The sequence below is a fragment of the Anarhichas minor genome, unplaced genomic scaffold (genome assembly GCF_050575085.1).
Source record: "Anarhichas minor isolate MPS153535 unplaced genomic scaffold, ASM5057508v1 ptg000043l, whole genome shotgun sequence".
NCBI classification, from domain to species: Eukaryota; Metazoa; Chordata; class Actinopteri; order Perciformes; family Anarhichadidae; genus Anarhichas; species Anarhichas minor.
The window spans coordinates 3,306,082-3,326,447 of NW_027466489.1; the positions used below are offsets into that span (position 1 = coordinate 3,306,082).

At 42.5% G+C, this 20,366-nt stretch overlaps 1 protein-coding gene across 1 annotated transcript in view; it reads right to left on the reverse strand.

The window, feature by feature from the left end:
* Positions 1–20,366, reverse strand: part of bsnb (bassoon (presynaptic cytomatrix protein) b) — a 55,078-nt gene that overhangs the window by 16,332 nt on the left and 18,380 nt on the right. The window contains 1 exon segment of the mRNA XM_076110627.1: positions 18,330–19,496. Coding sequence (XP_075966742.1) covers positions 18,330–19,496 — 1,167 coding nt within the window.

A 20,366-nucleotide genomic window follows, 5' to 3' on the forward strand; every position in this document is an offset into this window, starting at 1 on the left:
ACAAACCATCACAGGCCGCTTCTACTATTTTTTCAGTAAATCAAATCTACAAATAATGGTTAACCGCTAGCTGATGTGGGTGGTAGACAAAGCTACAGCTAAAATTCAACAGAAGAGGATGGAAAAGGATGCAGAGGAGGATGAGGAGGAGGCGGGTGAAAAAAAAACAGGAAGAAGAACAAAGTGGTGGTGAGCTAAGGATGATGATGATGAGCAGAAGAAAGAAGGCGGTGGTGAAGATGATGGTTAAATAAATAGATGACTACCAATCAAAAGTAAATTGACAAACAAAACAGAGAAATAAATACAGTAAAATTCATGATGTTCATGATCTTCGGAGAATGACTGAAGACAATTTACCAGTACATACACAGGTATAAAATAAGGAGCTGCAACTGACGATTATTTCCATCATTGATCATTGATCCATTTAATGGTCATTTTCATGATTTACGGATCACTTTTCTGGTCTACAAATGTCCACAAATGGCGTCAAATGTGCATCACAAGTTCTCAGAGTCAAAGGTTATGTATTCTTGTTGTTGATGTCTTGTCATTGTCAAGTCATTTTCTGTCCATCAACCGACCGATCGACTTATTGTTACAGGTCAAATTAAAAGCTACATTTATCAGTTATCTAAACAAGCTGAGAGACATCCAGCCCTCGTATATCAAGGCCTTTTGAAGTTGGCACGCTGTCATGTTAACAAAAAATTGCCAAATTACACAACCAGCAGACACAGAGCAACATCATCATTGTGCTTCTGGCCAACTGACAAATACAATCCCCATGTTGAACAGACTTTTAGCACTGGTTTGATTTCCAGTAAATCGTGAATAAAGTATTTGGGCCGCAGCTATCAATTATTTTCACACTCGTTTAATGAGCCATTACTTTCTTACTTCATCATTCTCTGACAATCAGATAATTGATTAATGTTCTAAGAGTTGCAGCTCTTGGGTCTGTAGCTTGTTAGACGTTGAGACTTATTCACCAGCTGCTGTGTGGTGCTGGTCAGGTAGCTCGCAGATACCGGGAATACCCAAAACTGCTGTCTGTGGCGAGAGACTCAACCTCTCTGGATTACTGTGTAATGTAAAAATGATGATTAATTCAGCTTTAGTACCGGTAGACTTCGTTCTTCTGTTGATAATAACTCAATTAGACCCTTATGCAACATGAGTGTTAAATTATGCAGCTCCCTCAATTAGAAATTATGCCACTTGAATCATGAATACTGTGAAAACATGCACTTCATTAAGGACATCGCTGCAGCAAACTAAGCAATAGTGGCGGCAGCTACAACCTTTTTTAGACTAAAAGGAGATTTTAAAAAAGAGCCTGGCAAACACTTGGCCAGTTTGAAAACCTTTCAAGGAGTAAAAACCACAATGATCACCTTTACAGTAACTTCATTTAACAAAGTGACGTTCCTAAATACAATAACCGTCAGAACCAAAGGTAATAAAACATAGCATAAAGACACAATGGCTACATTTGCAATCTATGTATAAGATGCTATTTTTATTGATGCTATTTTTTCATTCAGGAGCAAATCTTTCTTAACGTGCCCGAATCCTACAGGGATCTGTTGTCTCAACGGAGACCACGAAGCATGGATGGAGGCATTGGCATGCCAAACAGACAGACTTGCTTTGTTTTCATCTCTCTCAAGTGCTCTACTGAGAAGCTATATATAAACAGGTGCAGTACTCTCAGAACTGGCCATCTGTGCCGATTCTCTCACAAGTTAAAAAAAATAAATAAATGTGTAGAAATGTCAGAGACAAGCGTCTGTGTGCTTGTGGACAGCTAGTGCACAACGGGGCCGACAGAAAACCAGTGAAGCGACAATATAGACGGTGAGGACATGCCATGCGTGTGTACTGTGTGCATACATGCATGCATACGATCACATAATCAACCAATCTCAATAAATCTCCCAGCCTCTGAAGTCTCTACTCATTTCCAACTTCCTCAAAACCACATCAACTCTGCTTTAACCATTTTTGAGCATGTCCATAAATCAATTAAATACCTAAATTAGATTACTATTACTATAATGAAGATCTTTCCTCCGCCGAGAAGCTTTCTTGCTGCCATTTTGGCAAAGCCAAACTCTTTGCTCCTGAATCAGCACAACATCGCTGCGTGGGTGAAAGGGAGAGAGGAGCAAGGCCAAACCGGAGCTGGGAGTTGCAAATTATTCATGTGGAGTGTTTTAGCTTGTACAGCAGGGAGCATTGTGGGCTGTGTTTCCCACTACTGCCCACACTGTGTGGAGAAAATCAGGTCCGTAAAAAAGACTGAGCCTCTGCGCCTCAAAGACAGGCCTTTAATGCACTCTGAAAACTGAGCAACCAATTCACTGTGGCAATCTTCTACTTTTTAACTGCCCTCTGAAGAAAAGCACCTCGGCTCAATCCAAAGAGATTAAACCACAGATAAAACGAAAGAGATAGGAAGGGGAATTTGTTGTTCAAGCAGAAAATAATTAGTTTTGAAACACACTTTTTGTTTTGTTTTTATCATTCACTTGTCTTCGTACTTTTTGTGTTTTTGGGGGTTGCTGTATGTGTGTGTGTGGTTCTACTGTAAGTGTGTATTTTAGCAACAGGCTCAGTTTGTCAGTAAGATCATCTTGTTAGTGAGCTGGTAACCTCATTAAATGGCAGGAGGTTAACGTGTGTGCTCAGTGGAGAGTGTAACTTCGGCTCTGAACTGTAACTCAGATGCGGCTGACAAGACTATACACACTGACTGTAATCTATCAATTACATCTTAAGTATTCGGCGTCGGCTCTTTTCCACTGCAACATGCAATGAGTCAACGTGGCTTTCAGCATCTAGTTTGAAGATATTTTGACAGAACACATGGTTTTTTGTTACACTGTAGCCTTGTTACATGTTCTAAGATTTTGAGTGCATGGATCTTCTTCCTGTTCGTAGCTACTGTTTATATATTCAGTGTCTGACTAATTAAGAGATCAGTGCACTGCAACTTGACCAAACACATGCAAATTAAGAAAACATATCATATACCCCATAACAAAAAAAGAAATGCGACTACCCATACACATGGTGTTGAAAGTGATTTCAGATTAAAGATTCTGATTGCATGGTTGAGATATTATTGCAGAAATTTGTGTGCCAGGGTGAGTTTTTTGGTTTTTAGTTCCACCGGGAAGTGTTTCCTCTATTTGCTTATGTGTTCTGTATATTGTTGTGTTGTCACTATTTGCAGCTCGTATCTGTATTTGGTTGTTTTCTACATCTGTTATTCTGCATATGTGTATGTGAATATGTAAAGGAATCAGTAAAAGTGAACTGATCCTTGCAAATTCTTCAGTAAATATTACGTTATGTACCCAGAAAAAGATCCTAAGCTCATGGTGTCCACAATGTTTGAATTGTAAAGGAACACAGCTGAAAGAAAAGTGTTTGATGCATGAGCAAATGTGAATTCTGTTTTTTTTTTTTCCTTTTCAGTTGACAAGGTACCAAGAGTAGTGTTGAGAGAGCAGTTAGTGAGTGAAACTGACTCTACCATGAGAGACATGGGTGGATAGTGTGAACACTGGCAGTGTAGCGATGCTCCAGTCAGCTCACAGCTGGAAAAGCTGCCCTTTCACTGTCAAAATAATGAGGGATTGAACACTGCAGGTTACCACAAGGAAAAGGTCAGAGAGATTGATCCCATTCTCATAGATTGATCCCACTCTCTGAGGAGCTTGCTGAGACATTGCAGCCCTGATCACTCATGTGTGTGTGTGTGTGTGTGTGTGTGTGTGTGTGTGTGTGGGCAACCTGAGCTTGTGCGTGCTAGTATGTGTACATGTGCGTCTGTCCATGTCCATACAAGTGTAGTTTGGTATAAATTCACCAAATGATGTAATGCAGCATGGAAAGTATATTAATTATCCTGCGACTGCTAACCCCAAATGAGAAGCGAAGCTAAAAGCAGGGATGCAAATGACAAATTCAAAGTGTTCAAATGGGGCTTGATCTGATTAAGGAATGTACCATCCTAAATTAAAATCCAACTATTTTTACTGTCTCTCTCAATTTGGAATGATCCAATAAAGGCAAAATGGCAAATGTAATGAGGCAAGAAGACCAAGCTCTCAAAAGTAGCAGATGAACTCCGGGCTATAAAATATGTTCTTGAAGTTGTAAAAAGACACAACTCTGAAGAACAAAAAGGAGTCTGCTTAATACTTCAGGCAAACTTGCACAAGGAAGGGGGAACAAATGCAAACCCCCTGCAGGATGGTCCTCCAGAGCGTGATTCAACAGAGGATTTAAAACTGACATGACAATTAATCAATTACACACTTCTAGAAGTATTAGACCATGAAAATAGCTAAATTATTTAACTATTTAACTATTCTATAATAGGAGCTCGCAGAGACCTGCAGAGATGCACCGCACACCTCCTGAAAAATGTGACTATACGCGCCAGCAACTGCAGACGCCACAGACGCTTGATTGGACATCAGAACCATTGAATCGTCCGGCAAAGGATTTGAAAAACGTGGGTCCAAATCAAAAGAAAGTACATACATGTTTGAGAGGAGCCCACACAGAATGCACATGGGCACAGCTGCAGGAGTATCAATCACACTGCAAACCTAAACCCACAATAACTGGTTTATTCATTTGGCCACTTGGGGGCAGTAGAAATAAAAGTTAACATGGCAAATGTTTATTCATTTGGAGTCATTTTTTGCCCATCTGGTGAATCCCTCTCCTTTTAGCTCTGGTTTGCTCCACACCAACTCCTGAGGGAAATATGTGGATCTTAGCTGCTAAATAATCCTCTGTGTTCACCAGCTGGTCGTTAACTTTGTCAGTCTGCTACTGTCATATAGTAGGGACATTTAGCATTTCATTAAAACATGTTAGAACTGTCTCGACAGAACAGTACATGTATTGTTTCAGGTAATAAAATGTTTGTCCTTATGCGCTTCATTTGTCTTAATTTCTTTATTTATGTTAATACCGAAGTAGTGATTGCTTTATTTTCCATACATTTTAAACATATTGGTGGCTCCCCTTCTAGCTAAAATGCAGCTATGCAGTCTCTCTTTTGATAGCAGGAGCTTATAAGAGAAGAGGTGGCTACTGGAAAATGTTTTCTTCAGGGAGAGATAACTACAAAGAATGCCCAAAGTGGACTCTGTGATCTGCCTTAAAAATACTGCACGTCACAACTTTTTCTCCAGGCGGCTAAAATAAAAGGTCACATTCTTCAAATCACAATCCTGGTCATAAATCAAAGACTTTCTCTAATTTTTTTGTTGTAACCATGAAATAAAGGCCAAAATGCACAAAAGTAACGTCCACCAGAAATGTGCACAGATGACAGACCAACAAAGCCAAACTGCTGGTGAGGCAAGATTGTGTTGGAGAGCTTTAAAACTTCCTGCCCATGGAGGGAGCCAGAGAGCGCATAATTTCATAGAGAGATAAGGAGCCCCGTGGGAGCATACACACCCACACAACAACATGAAAAACAAACAATGCACTCACAGAGTCACATTCAAGCATCCTGCTAAATATTGCACTTGGAGTGGGCTGCATATTTAACACCAACCGTTTTACTGTAATACCATCTCAGCTCTTATTCCCTGCACTATTGGTGTGGGGACAGTCACTCCTCCGCTGTCCCACTTTACTTCTGACACACACACACACACACACATACACGGGAATATTTTGATAGGCCGATCAGCAAAGTGTACAAACACATGTGCAAGCAGACATACTTTGTGTAGCCTACACAACCTCAGTATTCCACCTCTCACTGTCAGTCAACTCACAGCAAGAGTCTGTCCCCCGCATGGTGTCACTCCCAGGAACCTGACCACAAGCTGTGAGCAAGAAATGTCAGCTGACATTGACCGCAGTCACAACCTCAAAGAGGTATATCATATATACTGTAGGTGGCCAGAAAGGAAAGTAAGATCAATTCCCACTAAACAGTTGTTTTCAATAGTTATTTCAATAGAGATCGCAAATGTAAAACTGAGGCAATGTTTCGGAAGACTGCTACCAACCCTCTGCGAGGAAAATGAGCAAATGGAAGCATGACAGGAATGCGTGGCGATACAAAACATTTGTAACGCATCATGTGTTATCCTCTCCCTCAAAGTTTGACTTCTAACTGTCAAACTTTGTCCATCCTACTTCTTAGACAATTCAACCAAAAATAATTCAACAGAAGCTTTCACGTCTTTCCCATCAAAACAGCTTCGGTCATTATCTGAATGGAATTTCTTTTTGACGGTGCATAACAAATGCGCTGTATGCGTCAACCTTCAAAGTAAGAACAAAGAACTGAAATAAAAAAGGATATAGCTATGTAACAACAAAGGCAGAAATCATCATAATAATCCTTCACGTTCTGTCTCTCACAGAGATTAATGAGGCGTACTACGACAGAGGAGGTCATAATTAATTTGTAACAAGTGAAGGTCAGGGGAGCAGAGGGTCAGTGTGAATTATTAACTACAAAGTGCACAGGGGCGCGCTGCCAAGCAGGTATGAATGGGGTGAGTTTAAGGTGAGTGAGGAAATATGTCACGCACAGTTTGGTGCCCACACACGTAGACACACACACACACACTCACGTTTAATACCAGGAACACCTAAACACACTGAATGTAAAGTTTGGGCAGTCACAGTCAAAGGTTACATTCAATCAAAATAAAATGAATCACTACAAATAACCATACTCACAATGCTGTTTCACTGCAGTGATATTCACAATAAGAATCAAAGATCAGCGGAGCAGGTTACTCTATGAATGCCCTGTCGTAGCCCTTTAAACCATCGTATCCATTTCCATTATGCACAGTCTGAATAAACAGCGGTGCGCAGTGCGAAGTGTGTAGCGAGCACATGTCACAGTAGTGTGCCGGGCCGTGTCACTCCGCCACACGGCTGTGACAGGTCAGAAAGAGTCAGCAGGTATGTAGGTTAATCCCCTGGGACTCCTTCAATGGCGACACGTGGTCAGGCCTGTGGATTAGAGAGGAAATGAAGGATCATCCACGGAGGAAGCAGGACTCAACTACAGTCACCGTCACTCATACAGTTCCCTGCAGTTTGTTCAAAATGAAGACAACATATAGTAGATGATCATCTCAATGTGTTTTGCAGGGCCAAATATAGCCGGCTTAGCCTTCGCCATGTTGAGAGCCGTGTGGAGGCAATCCCTCTGTCAAAGATATGCTCTGAATGTGGAATTTAGCACTTTTAAGGAATCACTAAAGCAATAACAATCCATCCACTGGAAACCATAAATGTCTGTGCAAAATGTCATATCCATCAAATAATTGCTGAAATATCAGTCAGTGTGCGAAATACAGGGGGTCTTGATTGACACTTGAGACTCCCTGAGAGCCTCAACAGCTAAACTTTTGAGGGTCCCTGGAAAAATCCTCCAAAATGAATTCGTCACTTGAAATCGTCTTTTAAAAGCTCTCTATGTCCAGCACTATCAATAATTCAAATTGCTAAACATTTATTCATGAATATGAATACAGAAAAATGTTGTTGTTTTATTGCCTTTGAATACCTGCTATTGAAATGTTGTGTAGTTTAGAAAACCTACAAAAGCAGTGACTTTTTTCATGTTAAGATTGAATATTTTCCGATCTCTAGCCTGTTTGCTGCGACTGAATTGTGAAAGACCTGCTGTGCATAAGGCGGAGCTCCACAAGTGTGTGTGTGTGTGTGTGTGTGTGTGTGTGTGTGTGTGTGTGTGTGTGTGTGTGTGTGTGTGTGTGTGTGTGTCGGGTTCGGGAGAGAGAGATGAGTGTTCCGATTATTTTGCCGGGGTGTTATGTTGTTGTTTAGTTGAGTGAGCGGCCTTATTGTTAATGATATTAGCCTTGCTGATGTGTGTGCAAAGCATGTAGCCTAGTTGAGTGCCTTGACTTGCATCAGTGAAATCTTGTAGGCCTATTGCATATTGAGCCTTGGTAAGACTTCAACACAACCCTGGAGCACTAGTTTGGGTGGATTGCCATCATGGTATTTCGCAAAGTGGTCGATCGATTGACCAACTGACATTCTCATGTATTGTGATGCTGATAGTATGGCTAAAAAAAGATACATATGTGAACTAATAAAAAAAAAAATGGAAAGGAAAATGATCAGACAAGCAGATCTTAAAAGCTAACCCTATCCCTTGCTTGATTATTACGTTACTAATGTGAACAATTAGGCACATTATCAAAGTGTTTACAGTAGAAGACTTTTCCAAAACAGTGTCAGTCTTCGTGTGAAATAACTTTTTATAGTGTGTTGTTGCAGGACAACAGTGTGTCATCTGCCATTAAGTATGTGTGTCTCTTCTGTCCCTCCGGGGGGCGGGGTAGCACAGTGTCAGGTCATGCTTTCTGCTCTTCATTTACTCATTCTGTCTGTATCTATTCGTATCAACGGGGGCAACAGGTGCTCTCTTTTGGCCCAGCATCAGTCTCAGTGTCCTGCCTCAGAGGGATCTCGATACATAAATAAGACACAGACATCCAAGTTAACCTACAAAGTAATTTGATCTGAAAGCATGTTTCCAACCACACATCTTCATTTTACAGGGAGTCTGACAGAGACACAGACTGATGGATGATATTTTCTGCTTTCTACCATTTCTGCTCCACCTGGGCAGGAACACTCAGAGGAGGCTACGTGATGCAAATGAAGCACATTGTTTGTTTAAGTTCTGGATCTGTAAAGCTATCAGCAGCCATCTCCGTCGGAAAAAAAATCTGCAAGAATCATAGAGTATATGTGGTAAAGTGTACAACCTTTATCTAAACGCCATTTGAAAGTCCCTTTGAGATTGAATTAATCTCTTAATCAAGAGTGTTCCGGTAGCAACAATAATAGGTTACAGACCAAGAACAAGACAGATGACTTAAAAATAATAAATAAACTGAAATGAAATTACTAAATCCTGAATAAAATGACCGTTATGTATAATATTTCATTTTAGAAACAACCTGCATAGCACTTTGAAACAACGCAAGCGTTGTCTAAATCCATAAAAAAATACTTTTACCAAACCACCATCATATGCGAGGCACTAAGCTGCTAAACATGGCAAATAATAACCCTAATCCATCGCCTCCACCATGTCTAAATATAACTGAATCTTTAGGGAGGTTCTGTGGATCCACCTCCTTCATCCCTCAAAGAATTGAAATCTTTCCTAGAGGACAAGAACAATCCAATATCCCACTTCACACACTTCAGGACTTGTAAGAAAGCATTCAAAGGACGGCTGGAGCTGTTCTGAAGGCAGAGGGTGGTATTTGACAGTTTCCTTCGTTTTGTTTTTATTTTTTGGAAAGCCTTTTAGCCCAGCTCTGCTAATTTGCCCTGAGAATATTCAAGATGAATTGCAGTGTTTATCCCTCTGCAATCTTGTTAAAAAAGCACCAAGAGCGGCAGCACACAGCTCAGCTCAGTTTAGTGAATGCACCTTCCTCTGTCGTCAAGCTGTCTAATGCAGTCAGTATAATAAGAAGTCATTGATGTGGCTTATTTTCACCGTACCACACCTACACCGGCCTCATACGTCCCGACTCTTTCACTGTTCTCCACCGTCTTTGATCAGCAAACATGCTTAATGTCAGCAAGATAATAAGACACGGAATGCCAATGTGGCTGATTGAGATTAAGTCAGATGTACACACACACAACATAATAGTTTGTCTGCAGCATCATACAGAGGATGGGGGATTTGCATACTCCTTTGGCCACACAGGAAAACTCAACAGTCAGATGTGCTTTTTGCAAAACTCCTCCGAGGCAAAAACAGAATAAAGTCAGTGGCAAAAACAACAGTCAGACCTCTAATCACATCTGTTTTCCTAAATCTTAATCAAGCTGCAGCCAAACAAACCTATTTTACACAGCCGAGCCCAAACAAGTCATGTGTCTCGTCGCATATGCCTGTCCCCAGGACAAGTTAATCAGGCTGTCTCCTCGGCCCTGTTTCATTTTAGATGAGTTTCTAATACGCCTGCCAGGCGATTCTGCAGCCATCAGCCAAGCAAATACAATTCATGTATCTCACATTTATCTTTTAAACAAGTTGCTCAAGCTGCAACCTATCACTAGTGCCTAGTCAGGTGATTCCTCTACTGGAATGAGTCCAGCTAAAATGATGTCTGCTGATGCTACACCCGTCTTTCAGACATGTTCATTGTGGAGTTACACACAGGTTTTAAGTTGGTTAGCAAGTCTGTAAGGAAACATGGGCATCAGCATCCTTTGAGTGGGACTTACTGTAGAAGAGAAGTAAGTAGTAAATTCATAAACTGGAGTGACATAATCCATTGTACACAATGTCAGTTAAAGACGACAACAGTCACAAGATTGTGGTCACACAAGACGTCAGTAAGAAGGCAAAGACCAAAAAATATAGAAATCTCTGATGCGCAATAACCAAACTATTATTACTTTGGCATAAAAAACTATGATGATGTAGAACCTCGTTGCTCACAGTCTGACGCTGATTAAGAAAATAGGTCATCAAGGCCTTTAAAGACAGGAAAATGCAAAAACAACATTTCCTACATAAGAAATGATGGGTAAGCAGTCACTTTGGGCTTGTCTCATACTTTGTCTGGTTTTAATGTAAGGATGAAAAGGGTGGCACATAGTGAGTGGTTCCCAGGAGACATTCCAAAGTTAAAAGTGCATGAAGTAAAGTATCAGACTTTGTATTTTTTGCTGTATATTTTTGTACAATATACTGTATATGGTATAAAAAAGCACAAGGTTCCCTAATACAGCTTTTAAACATCTATACATTTGAGACAAAAAAACAACCCTGTATGTGTTGGTGACTGAGGTGTTTACAACAAAACGACAGTGACCAAGTGAACCCATTAAGCACTATTACCCTTCCCCTGGTTGTTGTGTCACGCCCCCAGCAGCAAACTGCACTGGAGCCTCAGTGTCTTCACTAATCAAAGCAGTGGGAGGACCTTTTCTCTGGCCAAGTGTAATGATCCTCGTGCTGCTTTTGCTGTTGTTAATATAGTTGTAAGCCCGCTGCTCAGAGCATGCAGCCCAGACCCTCACAGCTGATCTGGTCATCTCCACTGCTGCCCGACAGCTGCAGCATTGAGAAGATTAGCAAGGGGTTAAATGTAATATCTGAGCGATCACTGAGCTTTATCTCTTTCATTTTGTCTCTCAATCTCCTGCTCCCTTTCATCATAGCGCTCCCTCTATCTGGCTGTGTATTTTCATTCCCCTGACACACAACTACACGTCTCCGTTCCATGATCTCACATTTGTGTCGCCAGCCTTTTAGAAGTTGCAGCCTCTCAGCATAGCGCACACTCAACTGACCCCCTCCTTCTTTCCTAATGCCAGCATTAGGGAGTACTTGCATGCCTGAGGTGCTGCGGGGAAGAGAGAGCAGGAGCACCGATGAGGCTGGTGAAGTGATGTGTTGAGACAGGAGGGCCCAGTAGCCGGGGTGGGAGGACTGCTCCGGCCCACCTCTGTGCCTCTGACACCGAGGATAGACACAGCACTGCCAGGAGCCCTTGGAGCATCGCTAAAGCTCGTTAGCATAGCCACCAGGCCTTGAAAATGATGAGTTCTGAAGAGGTGATTAAGCCAATGCTGAGGTCCCTTGTAGGCTTCAAAGCACAGTCACTCACAAGGTAGGAGAGGAAGGGCATTTGAAGAAAAGAGCCACAGAAAAGAACTGGAGGGGCAATTCAAGTTCATTATGGTCACTGTGCTCCTAGATAGTCATTCATCAAAGGAGCTGATACGGCTGCCGGTGCAGGCAGGGCTCGGGACAGGTCGAGGTTGACCTCAAAGACATCTCATGACAAATGAACACTTGTGGTGCACAGACGCTTAGCAGAATAAGGCACATACAATGCAATCCCAGTGCCAAATGGTGCTAGTCAATCACGATTCTCCTGTCAGCCTTTTTCTATTTCCTGTCAGTCCCACGTTTAGAATCAGGAATTACAGTGCAACAGCTCAGAAATCTCAAAAAGCACAAAAGATAGCACTGGAATATAGAAGCAGTTGTGGGAGCTTTGTCCTGGATCTCTCAGCAGGTCTGTGATATACAGGAGTTTAAACAAAGTGCATGCGACTCCATCTCAGACAGAGCCCAGAGCCTGCTGACAAACACAAAGGTCCCGCAGATGAGAGTGAGTGGCATTTAAGCCTCCGAAACCAGCGAGCCATCTGTGCTGGGCGCCACATAATCTCAAACAGGAAGCAGTCATTGCTGTACATCACATCATCTTCCTCTCTTCTTGTCTACCGCAGCACAGTCACACGCTGCATTTTGTCACTGCGGCACAAGGGTTCGGGGTGAACGTGCTTCATGTTATTCAAACTGAACAGGTGCCGGCTCTTTTAAAATACAGGCGTCAGGTGTAAACAACCTTTGTTTCACCATTACAGTCTCTTCAACCCTAATATCAAGTCGTAATGGGCTTCGTCTCAGTTTAATCAGCCAACAAGGCTTACTATTCTCAAACGGCACTTATTTGTGTGGGTGGATCTTTACAATGGTGTGTCGGGGTTAAGCAACGTACTCAAGGGGATCACTACACTCCCTCAACACGGATTACAAACACTCTCAACTATTAGCTCCTTCTACGACCCCCACCCACCCCCGCCCCATACACACAGAAACACACCCATCTCCCTGCCTCTGTCTCTTTTTGTTTGTCTGTGTCACCTGTGTCTTATAAATACTCTTGTTTTATGTGCAGGGGTTTTAAGATGTTCACCTTGCTGTTGCTGCTAAATCAACAGAGCGTAGACTGAATCAACAGGACTGAGTACCCGTGTTGCAATGTCAACTGCGAGCGATTCAACCAGAAGTAATTGCCAATTCAATCAATGTGTCAACAGCAAGCAGTCTGCAACTAAGGAGGAGACAGGAGGAGGGCTGACTGAGCGTGTATGTGGGTTTCCAGAGCTGGAAAATGTTTAAAAGGTATCAGATGCTAGCGGTAGGATTTAAAAAAAAAAGGAGTCAGTAGCATAATTCAACAAATAGATTGAAATAACTAAAATCACAAGAAGTTGTAGTTATGGGTAATAATATTATTTTATTTATTAACTCAGTTAGTTGTGTATAGTATAGTATATTTGTATTTAAGTATAGTATAGTAATATACTGCTGTTATTCTTGGTAATATTCTAACAACAAATAAAACCATTTAGTGTTCGTATTCACGATCATTGTTAAACAAACTGACATATATTGCATACTTTGTTATATTATTACTCAAGATCAACAGTGTGAAATCTGTTAGTTCTCAGTATTGTGCTTCCGTGGGCGTGAATACATGTATTTTGGTACGTGCAGCATGTGTAATTTGCATGTGGGCGTCTGAATCTAAATTCTTGTAATTTACGTGCACTGGACTGCCACAAGCACATAGTACATGCAGCACAAAGGAATACTGAAGTATTAAAAGGCAGCAAGCAGCTGATTGAGGCCGGGTGGGGGTTTGAATCTGTGATGGTGTACCATCATCACTTTGGGAGCAGCCAGGCTGAGCATGGCAGGCTTGGATGCATGATGCCGGCAGCCATCTGGCTTTGGATGGGACTCCCAAGGGAGACGCAGGCTGGTGCCAACCTTCAGAAAACACTTCCAGTATGTTTGAGAATGGGAATGACATGTTCATCTATACTGTGGCTCTGTGCGAGAGCGGCAAACTGTGTTCCTGCAGAGCTGTGACACGTAAGCAAATACTACACGCTCTACATGTGTTCACTGAGCGCCTGGTGCGTCTTCAAGGGCACTGCGGTCTCAAGCAAATTGTAGTCGTGAATGGAAAAGTAGAGGGCTTTGATTAATTCAAGACATGGATTTAATCTGTGTTTAGCTCTCAGTGGCTGTTAGATGTAAGTGATTCTTCGACTGAGTCAACAGTAAGCTCCATTTACACAAAGAAAGGCTAAATTTCATGCTACACAGACTATCTGCAATTTCTCATTATCAACATTTAATTGTGTGCTAACCACACAGTTTACTGCATCCGGTGTTCTGGGCACATACAACTGAGCCAATATATAGTTACTGCAGACGGTGTTACAGACTGTTAAAAGGTTACTCTTTGCACACTCTCTGACTGTAATTGCTTTCTCAAAGCTGAGCGTATTACAGAATGAGACTGTGAGAGAGCACCTTTGTGTGTGTGTGTGTGTGTGTGTGCGTGCGTGTGTGTGGATGACTACGGATTCATCATATACAATGAATGCATACTGGTAAAGGTGACATGATGAGCAGGTAAATATGTCGATGTAAAGTTACTGTACACTGATCTTATTTCAGCTGTGTGTGGTCTCTGGCAGAACAAATCTTTGTCACTGAGGACCAGAGCCAGAAACGGCTACAGCTGAACTTTACTTTGCTGACACATCACCAGCATATGTTAATATTAAACGCGAGTTTTTCTGATCCCCCTTAATATTCAAGAGGATGAGAGAGAGTCTTATTAGTAGAAGTAAAAAAATTGATTTTAGCCTGAAGAGGGAATGTTGGAATAAAACAGTTAATATATTTAATACAAGACATCAAATATATGTTCTGAAAGAGTAAGTGGACTTGTTGTAAGTTTCAGTACAGAATTTGATACCCTAATAAATCATATTGGATTCTAACACCAACTATACAACCTGCTCCTGATACTCCACCTCATACAAACAGACGCTGTCCCGCAGTAAAACTATCATGCACCTGCACGTATACAGTTCTCTTCTCGTACACATGCATGCAACATGCACACGGGCATCGGCACATACACTGACCTTATGTGACACGATGAATCAAACACAGCACTCTCCCTGCTCCACACTGCATGAACTATTCATAATGTTCTCCCTAGTTGAATTATTGATGAACTATATTTTCTGTTTCTCTACACTTTTTATTCAACTCTGTGAGAAAGTCGGTCTGTTTACTAACGATCCACTCAGGGCCTCTGTTTCGTTATGAACAGAGGGGACGCGTCTATATCATGATAATGGACACGCTGAGTCAGATCAGTACGCCGGCCCAGCCGTGGAAACAGAATGTTAGGCATATGGGAAAAACAATGTTTTAGTGGAAATGCTGCATGGGAACTGAAACAGAATGCATTGTGTCAAACACACCTCCACCTATATTTACTGTCAAGAAAAAGCCAAAGGACGGCTGTGGGCTGGAGTAGCCTGTGCGAGTGGATGGAGGGAAAGAAAAACATTTCAGGGATGAGGACTGACATGCAGCATACTGTAAACCAGATTGAGCAGGAGACACTCCAGTGAGAACATCTTATGTTCTATTTGCAACCATACTCTGGGGAGACGACAATGACACAAGGTTGGTTTTAATCTCCTTGAGAGGCGTAATGGGGAGGAAACAGCCCCAAAACAAGGACATCCTATTTACTGAGAGCCACACATGACTTTCAGCACTAATTGATGTGAAATATTGTGCAACGTAACAAGCAGTTGGCTTCCTCTCACTCATTATCTCTGATTCTCACTCTCTCTCCTTCCTCCTCCTTCTCATTCTATCACCTCTTTCCTTTCTCTCCTCCTCCGCTCTTCCACTCGTTCTCGCACAGACGCTGGCATTCGTCGTCTCATCGCAGATTGAAAAGGGACCGACTTTATTTTTTTTCTTTTGTATGATACAACTCAGCCTAATTTGCTCTGAATGAATTATGCAGTGTGTCACTCGTGGGGGTGACAGAAAAATGTATTTTCATGAATATTTCCAGCATTTTTCTGTTATCCACACGCTACAGATCCTCCTTAAGTACAGTTACAGAGAATTTCATTACAGGATGTCTATTACAAGTCATGCTGTAGGTGTGACACGATAAGGGCGGTAAACACTTAATAGGCAGTATTTCGGAATCTTTGTGGATATTTCTTTCACCTTTCCCATAATGCAGCATTTTCTTTTGTCAATGTCAAAACAAAAAAACTGATTACGTGCACTGCGATTAGTCGAAAGATTAAAACCTGGAAAAGACCAAGGTGGGGGTGAATGCTTTCTGAAGCTACTGTAGTTTAACGTTGTTCTTTTTAAATAGCTTTAATTACTTTGGTACATACTTACAGTAGCAGCTCATTTGCATTTTCTCCCCATTTTTGTTGTCACTTTCTATTAGTGTAAGAATTTCCTCAGCTCTCATCAGCAGGTGAGGACTTTATTTACTGTAAATTGTTTCATCTTGTAGCCGGAAAAACAACAGCCTTTGGAAAGATGGGGAGATATAATACAAGTGAAAATCACTGATTTGCTTCTAAGAAAAAGATCCTGAAACAATTGAGCCTTAGAGGAGAAGCCTGGTGCTATTATTATTATTGTCTATATTATTGAAAACACTGAAATTATACTGTCCTACAAACAACAGTTTTGATAAAGCATATTCCTTTTATTCCTCCATCAACACTCAAATCTCATCAGAAATTATAAACACATAAATGAGCCCCACTGTTGACCTGGGTGACATGTTCCTTGTGACAATGTTTTTAGCTGATCCCACATAAATCAGCTAAAAACACTTAATACTTAAAATAAAAGTATGTATTCATGACTTTCTTTTTTAAATCGGCAGTACATTGTCAGCAATAACCAATGAGCTGAGAGTTACAGACCGGGAAAGGAAGAATTAAGAGGAGGACAAACACATTGTTGGTTTTGGTCTTTTCATTTTAGTCTCTTCAGGATTTGTTGACAATAACACAAATGTAAAATATCACTATAGCCTTGTCCTTTAATACATTTCTAGTAACTGGTAAACAGTTGTCACTACCCAGTTGTTCAGCCACTGAGCACAGATTCAATTTAAGTTGTTTTTTTGGCTGTCATCCAGAGTGACTCAATACAAAAAAATCAGACCAGACCAGTGACGACAAGAAATGATGCACTTACAGGCTTTGTCACCACACCGTCATGAAAACAGGGAGCAGTGATAAAAATTCAGCCAGAGAACAGAGAAAAAGAAACAGAGAAACAGAAAAGTTTGGAGAGATTAGAAAAGGATGAGGAGGAACAATGTGCCAAACAGGCTGTGGAAATCAAGCTGAGAAACCAAGATTCAAAGTGCAAAGCCTCACACCATGTCCAAACGCTTCTCACCCACTCTGGAGCGACCAACCTTTCAGCTCACACGGAATGACAACAAAAACTGTTTGGAAAGAATGCACCTTGTGCTGGATTGAGGCTGAGCAGAAACACATCACGCCTAATAGTCTCTCCTGAAAACAGAGCAACGGCAGTCTGAAAGTTTTTGAAGACTCTCAGCATCTTAGCAGCCGAGCATGAAAGGGACGCCTGACAAACAAATTATCTCTCTGTTTCCATAGCGATCTATGAATGGCCTGTGCTAGTGCCTGTGACAACCAGATGCCCGGGCAGACAAGGCTCGCCCATAAAAAGCCAGCGCTCTGCGGAAAGCCAGTTATTACTGCTATCATTCAATTGGATTTGATTTGCATAATTAAACTCTGTTATTGCCTGGCTTACTGCAAGTCCCTGCTCTTACCAACTGGATTGCCACCATGACAGAGGACTAAGGAGCACTTCAAGAAACAATATACCCTCAGCTAACCCCTGTGACTAATCAATACTAAGATGAACCATTAAATTGAACTTGATAAGGCCCAGTTTTCTGTAGATGGGTCATATATTCCTGTGCAGCTCCAGGGTAGAGTGCACACTGATGAGGTGAGTCACAGCCTGGACTTCACTCAGCTAACTACATGAAAGGCCCTGACGGAGCAGAACAGAGCAGGTCCGGTATGAGAAGCACTAAGAGCGAGAAAGAGAAGAAGCTCGCAGGCTTACATAAAGCATTGTGTGTACAAGCCGCATCCAGAAACCTGCAGCTTGAAAACACAAATATCAACCCATCTTGTGCAGAAATCTTCTTTATTTTAAAGCAATTTGTTGATCCCTCCAATGAGGCACTACTCTTTAAAAACACTACGAAACAACAAGAACCAGCACTGACATACAAAATGGGGATCATGAAAAACCGCAGAGATAGAGCAAACGGAGACAATTGTTGGCCAATTGATAGCACCTGAAGCACAAGAATCCTCTGTAAATTGCAGCTATTCCCTCCAAGAGCGGGCGGCCACAAATGGATAACAACACAGCCCATTCAACTGCAAGATGACGCAGCATTTCTTCTGGAAACACATCAACAAATCATTTCATTTAGCAAATGCATGGTCTGAAAGCCGTTGCAGACCAGTTGACACTTTGTTACACATAAATGAAAGCCAAACAGATCAAACCAGAGTCTTACCTCGACTAGGTGGGGAGTGGGATTGAATCCACACATGTTGCACACTTGGTGGTGGCACTGTGTGCAGGTGTTGTAGTTGGGTTGTTCTGCTGTGTTGCCGATGTTGAGGTTAGTCTTGCAGAGAGGACAACAAGCTTTGGGTTTAGTGGAGTCCGGGGGGGCGTGCTGTTGTTGCTGCTGAGCATGGGCTCGAGGCCCTTGTTGTGCAGGCTGAGGTCCTGAGGGTTTACCAGCCCCAGGCCCTGGACCAGGAGGTCCTCCTGGTTTGGGGGCCGTTTTGGGGGGCTGTTGTTGTGGTTGAGTAGTCTCAGATATGAGAGTGCTGGCCTGGTTAAGAAGAGAAGCACCAAAGCCAAACAGCTTCCCAAATGTCTGCTCTGGAGGTGGGGGCTGCCGTGAAGGAGAGCTCCCCGCACTGCGAGTCTGGTCGTGGCGGGTGTTCTGGGGTTGGTGGGCGGGAGAGTTGCGGGACAGATCAGGCTGGGACGGGGCTTTGGCCATGCCGGGGAGAGCGACTGCCCCTGGAGGGAGCTTTATTTGTTTCTGACCTGGGCCAGCTGGACCAGCCTGTATGGTAGAGCCAGGCGTTGGATGGGCCTGTGCTGGATGATGGGCCTGCGCTGGATGATGGGCCTGCGCTGGATGTTGAGCCTGCGCTGGATGATGGGCCTGCGCTGGATGTTGGGCCTGCGCTGGATGTTGAGCCTGCGCTGGATGCTGAGCTTGCGCTGGATGTTGAGCCTGCGCTGGATGTTGAGCCTGCGCTGGATGTTGAGCCTGCACTGGATGTTGGGCCTGCGCTGGATGTTGAGCCTGCGCTGGATGTTGGGCCTGCGCTGGATGTTGGGCCTGCGCTGGATGTTGGGCCTGCGCTGGATGTTGGGCCTGTGCTGGATGGTGGGCCTGCGCTGGATGTTGAGCCTGCGCTGGATGTTGGGCCTGCGCTGGATGGTGAGCCTGCGCTGGATGATGAGCCTGCGCTGGAGGCTGCGTCTGAGGAGGGGGCTGTGTCTGGGGTGCAGGCTGAGTCGAAGCATCAGGTTTAAGTTCTGGTTTGGCTGCATGAGAAGGAGAGTGTATCTGTTGCTGACTCTTGGAGCGTGGTGTGGTCATGTCCATCCCCAACGCTCTCTGCATCTGACAGTTCAGACATAGCCACTCCTGAACCTGTGAAAGAAAGAGATAAAAAACAACAATGACCATAAGCTACAGCAGTCTCCATCGTGTAGTAAATAAATGACTGTGGGAATTAAAGAAAATAGTTCAACATATTGGGAAATAAGTTAATTTGATTGATGACTCTCTCATGTCTGTACCCTTTTTATGTATTAAACAAATACAATATAATGTGTTAATCAGTGAGCTTTAGAGGCACTGGGAGGCAGATTTTCAGACAGCCAGGCTAGCTGTTTTCTCCTGTTTTCAGTGTGTATGCTAAGCTAAGCTAACCATCTGCTGATCGTAGCTTCATATTTACTGTGCAGACACATGAATGAATCTCACACTCGGCAAGGTAGCAAATATTTCCCAAAATTTAAAATGATATCTTTGATAGAAGGTTTAACTGACGGGGCGGTTGTAGATGATAAAAAGAGGGTGCATTATTTAAACAAGTCAAGATATCTTTCAAAAAGATACCGTAACTTGGTTGTCTGCATCTCCTCCTTGCACCCCCTGGGTTTTTAGTGTATGCTCCACTTTCTTTCCACTGTCCAAAGAGATTCAAGTAACATGAACTAAAAACTCTGAATTGCCTTTGGGTGTGAACATGAGTGTGTTGTCTGTGTATGTGATGGACTCGCTGCCTTCCCTTCCCCTCATCCAATGCATGCTGGGATAGCCTCCAGCCTTCTCTGAATAGGAAACATTGTGTATGTAAAATGATTGAATGAAAGAATAGTTGTGAATGATGTAAAATATCTCATTGAGGATGGATTTTAGCATCCTCTGCCTCTGCATGGACATTTATTGTTAAACATTAATTACCCATGAACAAATGCGTAGGAAATAAATGTGACAGACGGGGTGAATTCTGGA